The sequence below is a fragment of the Nanorana parkeri genome, unplaced genomic scaffold (genome assembly GCF_000935625.1).
Source record: "Nanorana parkeri isolate BGI_ZX_2015 unplaced genomic scaffold, ASM93562v1 scaffold118, whole genome shotgun sequence".
Lineage (NCBI taxonomy): Eukaryota > Metazoa > Chordata > Amphibia > Anura > Dicroglossidae > Nanorana > Nanorana parkeri.
Genome location: NW_017306386.1, coordinates 294805 through 300627, shown reverse-complemented (window position 1 = coordinate 300627; position 5823 = coordinate 294805). Strand labels below are relative to the sequence as shown.

General features: G+C 40.0%; 1 protein-coding gene across 1 annotated transcript in view; it reads left to right on the top strand.

The window, feature by feature from the left end:
- NUP88 (nucleoporin 88) overlaps nucleotides 1–2666 on the top strand; it is a 35014-nt gene extending 32348 nt beyond the window's left edge. Inside the window, exon 17 of the mRNA XM_018553359.1 lies at nucleotides 2413–2666. Within this exon, the coding sequence (XP_018408861.1) occupies nucleotides 2413–2476 (64 nt within the window). The 3' untranslated portion in view covers nucleotides 2477–2666. The remainder of the gene's footprint in view (nucleotides 1–2412) is intronic.
- The last annotated feature ends 3157 nt before the right edge of the window (nucleotides 2667–5823 follow it).

Sequence of the window (5823 nt, the reverse complement as noted above, 5' to 3'; positions counted from 1 at the left end):
AAAGAAGCTGATGGAGCAGATCTGTGCGTCATCAGCTTCTTTTGGGGGGTCCTAGGTGACATTAGGGGTCTTGGAGACCCCTGATGTCTCCATAAAGAGGACCTGTCACATATATTGCTATCACATAGGGAGGTCTTAACGTCTCCACACATACATGCAAACATGCGTCGGGGGAGCATACGTGCAAAAAAGACTATTGCGCCCATTACGCCGCCCATATCGCCGCGAACATCGCAGTGAGAGCAATAATTTTGGGGCCATCAATCACTGATAACACTAAACTGATGAGCGGTAAAAGTTTTTAAAGTGTCGCCTATGGCCAATTTTGGGTATGGTAGTTTTCTGCGATTTCACGGGTGCGCGCAATTTTAAAGCTTGACATGTTTGGTGTCTATTTACCCGACGTGACCCGATCTTTTATATTTTACCAAAAAACTGGGTAATAATAAATGTTTCCTAACATAATGTAAAAAAAAACTTTTTTTCAAAATTTTCTGTAATTTTTCCTAATTATAGTAAAAAATAAAACCCCCAGTGGTGAATAAATACCACCAGAAGAAAGCTCTATCTGTCCCCAAAAAAGGGTATAAAATTAATTTCAGTACAGAGTTGCATGACGGAATAAACGTCAGTCAAAGTACCGCAGCGCTGAACATTGAAAAATAGCCTGGCCAGGAAGGGGGTCTAACACCTAGTCTTCAAGCAGTTAAAGAACTTACTGGGGCTACCCCCACACTGAGGGTTTAGTGCCTGTTTTCGTCTATGGTCTCAAATAACAAAGATATACCCAAACCTCGGTCCTGCCCGGTTGCTAGGCCATTTCCTGCAGCCCCTTCGTTCTGGAGGTCTAAGAAGTGCAGTATGCCGAGGGGGTGGGGCGGGGGATTATGGCTGCAGGACCTGGTCTAAAAACCAGGTAAAACCAAGGTTTGAGTGAGTATATCTTTGTTTTAGATGTAAATTAGCACTTAACCCTTGCAGTGTGGGGTTAGCCCCAGTAAGTTTTCTTCTGCCTGGAGTTCTTTAACCCCTTCGTGACTGACGACGTACAGTGTACATCGCCAGCATCGGGGCTGTTTAAACAGACTCCCGGCGACTTTTGCCGCCGGGACTCTGTTTAAACTTGTAGAGCCGACTGTCGGCTTTACAACAGAAGCGATCCTGGCGACTTACCTGTCACCAGATCGCTTCTGCGTCCCGAAGGAAGACACCCCCGCCGTGCTTCCCTTCGTCATTTTCAGGCCTAAAATGTGGAATATAACATGGGTGCAAAAAATGAAAAAAGGGCCTCAGTCATGAAGGGGTTAAGTGTGGTTTCATTTAACTTGTCTATATATTGGATCAGTTAGATAATCTGTGAAATTATTTTGTAACATTCAAATGCACTTTTCTTTAATGTCAGGATTTAAAAAAATATTGTATATTCTATGCAGTGAGAAGGTAGAACACTTTTTGCACCATTCTTTACAGAACCTCAATGAGTCCGCATGGTTGTGGCTTCACTTTTTAGATGAATCGGTATGTTTTAAATAGATGTGCAAAGCTGCTCTGCTGTCACTTTAGCTAACCCACAGTGCTCTGGAATTCCCGTGTCATGTTTTTTCCACCTTTTTACAAATACAAATTTAGCTCAAATGGTTTACAAACTTTAACAAAAAAACAAAATTGATTCAAAACCAGTCTAGTTTGCTTTCCATATTGTGGATAATCCAGTGAAGTGGATCTTGACATTTCCTCCACTAGTAAAACTGACAGAAAAGTTAACAGTCCACTTCACGTCATATTCCTCCATCCACCTCACCCATTACATTAAAAAAAAATGTAACATACATTTTTTTGTGGGACCAAGATCCACACAACCTGCTTTCTTACCTAGGCAAGAATGACATCAGTCAGCTGCCCGCAGCCTCCTGGGATAACACATCATTCATTCCAGTAGGCTTCGGAGCAGTCTCTACCACACTGTGCATGCACCGAGCAATCCACGCCACACTCTGCACATGTGCCATGTCATCAGGGCTTTGGAAGAGGTAGCCTGCTCCCGATGATAAAAGAGGAGAAGATGGCGCAGGACCTGGCATGCATTAGGGGAATGGTGAATTACACCAGACAATGCTGAGTCCCTGGGCATGTGAGTATTTTTGTTTTTTTAAGGACAACCTAGCGGACAAGGTACAGGGGAAAAGATTAAAAAAAGCTGGAGGAGTATATTTCCCCTTTAATGAAATATTACCTTCTGGTAAAGATTAGGCACGTGCAGTAATTTGTGCCAACTGATCAGCAGTTCTGTTTTTCTTTAATGTAATAAGAAAACATTTCTGTAGGGTAGTGTACAGGGTTTTCCACTTTGTCCTCTCTTTAATAAGCTGTCATTTGTTTGTGCTATATTTACTCTGATTTTCCTTCTTTTAGGGGTGAACATATACAAGAAATGGTGAAGCAAATAAACAGTATCCGAAGCCATGTGAACTTTTAACTCCTGAGGAGCTTTATAACTTTCTATTTAAGGCAAAGGAATGTCATATATGCTGTAGACTGTACATATGGGACATGCGGATCTAGCTCTCTGGATTGTACATTTGGCCACAGAATGTTCAATAATGTATTCACTGATTGGACTTTCGTCAATTGATTTCTTTTTTCCCTTTTATTATTGGAATTGTATAGAAAGCATTCTTGCATTTTGTTAAAGTTACAAAAAGAAAAACATTTTCACACATGAAATACATACCTTTTACTAATGCCTAGGGTTAAGTCACATTTGATGTTCTCAATGAATCCTGCACAGAAAGGAATATTGTCCTCTCCAGCTGCTCACACTGCCAATCTTTGTAGTTGTGAAAAGAAATTGGCATTATACAGTAAGTGCCTACAGAATCTGACACTTTCTGGTCCCCGCTGCTTGCAGTAGTTTGATCAGTCACACAGTAGTGGCATGAGGCAATACGTGCACTGGGGAACCATAAATAACACACTGCAGGATCATCAGACAGCGGTTTCTAGCAGAGATCGGCTGTGTGGGCAGCAGGAGAGGGTGAGTATTTCATGTTGTTTTGCAGGAAACGGTTGCTTTGGAACATTTTATTGAAATCTCTGCTAAGATGTATAAAGGACGTCATTGCAGACCTCTTCTACTGAAACCGCTAATCCAGTGTCTTCCATACCTTGTTACTGGCCTGAAACAAGTATGCAGGTTTCTGACTTTCCTGATATGCATGCTTGTTCATGACAGTATCTCAGAACATACTGATGCCAAAGAGACACAGACCGTACTTTACAAATAGTTTTAGTGAGTTAGCAATGCACCCTCTGCTCAGTACAAGTGCTTGTTTAGCTCTATTCTTGCTCCATTATAACAGGCATGCTGAACTTGGAGATCAGATTTCAACTGCAGTATATGAAATGTACGCACAGGACTACAAACCTTTTGACTAGAAAACAGTAGTGTGTACTGTGCACAAGAATGTTATCCATAGCAGAAAGCACTCAGTGTATTTCATGTGATAACAAAATGCTAAGAATGATATGAGGTCACTGAAAACAGCAGCATGCATTTTCTACTACAGAGATCAATGCAGTATGCACACATTCTCATGTGTTGATGCCTTACAATATGGAAGTCAATCAACTGGTTTAAAAATGTAGCTTGCAAAAAATATCTAAACCTAAACTCCAGGCAGCTATAAAATACCAATAAACATTTGTATGTATTAAAGATTATCATGTATTTTTAAAGAAGGAAAAAAGATAAAAATCTGTGCATAACATAGTCTTAACCCTTAAAGTGTGGGTATATCTAAAAAATTAAATAAAATAAATCAGTCATGGCAACTGGACTTGCTGTATTTTTCTTGAAAACGTTTCACTGGACATCCAACCGACTTTCTCAATTCAGAATTGAGAAAGCCGGTTGGATGACCAGTGAAACGTCTTCAAGAAAAATACAGCAAGTCCAGTTGCCTTGACTGATTTATTTTTTACAACTATACCATGACCTGGATGAAGGAGAACCTTCAAAAACATCTTACAGTGTGGGGTTAAGAATAGTACCCTATACTATACTATACAGAGAGGTCAGGCCAGCACCCTGGCTCTACATTCTGGTAGGGTTGTGTAACGTTAAGGACTAGGTAAAGAAAACCGAAATGCTAATCCTGTAGAAGGGAAACTTGCTCCCAGTTATGTATTATAATGGTGCATTTAGCTGTTTTCCCTGGAGTTTAGGTTTAAAATTAGGGTTATAAAGCAACTCGGTCAGTAGGTAAAATCGTTTTATTTATTTATATAAAAGGCCTATCTGTAAAAAAACAAAATCAATGCGCCTCTGTCTCATTGCCACTGTACACGTTTGAAGTGCTGCAGTGGCTTATAAAAAATAATACCCACCAAACATTCTTCACCTTATACACATCCAGGTGCCTGCTTCCCACTGCTGTCACTTTAATAAACCTAACTCCAGTTTGCCCTGTGTAGCAAAAAGGAAATGTGAATGAACTGTACATTCTCTTGGCTGATACAAATCGATGATGATGATAGTGAATACACAGGGGGGGGAATTTATCAGAATCTGGAGCAGCTGTGCATAGTAACCAATCAGCTTCTGTGTTTCATTTTTCAAGCTTAACTGAAAAAAAAAAAACTGAAGATAGAAGCTGCTTAGTTACTATGCTATGGGCAACTACTCTGGATTCTGTCTACTCCAGTTTTAATAAAGGCCCCCAGATTATTTTCCTTTTACCTGTTCAAATGTCTAAATTCTTCTGCAGACAATGTATTCTATTTTGGTGCAGCCAGTAGATGATGCACGAGTACATAAACTCACTGTTTGACAAAGCTCATTTCTTCAGGCACAGCTGATTTGTGATATTTCAGATTATTTCCTTCAGTACCCAAATCACAAGTGCATAGTGGAAAATGGTTGTCTTGTACCAAAGTAGATGAATATGATGTATGTTAAAGTACACAGAAGCAGTTATTAAAGTACATCTGCTGCAAAGCTGAGCCTATGATGAAGAAAAAAAAAAATAGAAGTTTCTTTCAATTAAAAATAAGTCGGAATGATTAGAAGATCCAGAGTTATAGGCAGTGAAGATAAGCAGTCACTGTACCTGTGGAGATCAAGGCCCCTATAAGCCCTCTTGAAGTTCACCTGTTCCCAGTGTACAGATATAAGTTTCTACATATACTTAACAAAACATATCCCACAATGCCCATAGCTACAGTAGTGAATAATGGCTTGTTGTAATGCTTGTTCAGAAGAATAGGATTTTTGTACTAACCATAAAAACCTTTACTTGAAGTCCATTGAGGGACACAAAGTCTTTCACATTTGGGTTATACTGTTGCCTAAGCAAGGACTAGACAATGGCAAACAACCGGTGGGATAACCCATTGTACTACTAAAATGCCTCAAGTCTGTTGAAAAACAAGAGCATGATCATAAACACATAAGGGTAGGACCTATGTCCCTCAATGGATTCCAAGAAAATAAGTTTATGATGACTGCAAAAATCTGATTTCCTTTTATTCACCTTCAGTATGGCCAAAAATAATTACAACTGTGGACTGCCTGCAGCTCAAAGAGCTGCCTTCTGTCTGAAGCTGGTATTAGAAGAGGCAGCAATATCTACCTGGTAAACATTTGAGAACGTGTAAACAGAAGACCAAATGGCAACCTTGCAAATCAGGGAAGCAGTTGCTTGATGTCAAATTCCCAACAAACACTGCCCGATCCAGTACAGTGTGCTTCGGCAGAAAGGGTGGAAACCCAATCATTGAGTTTATATGCTTAACCCCTTCGTGACTGACGACGTACAGTGTACG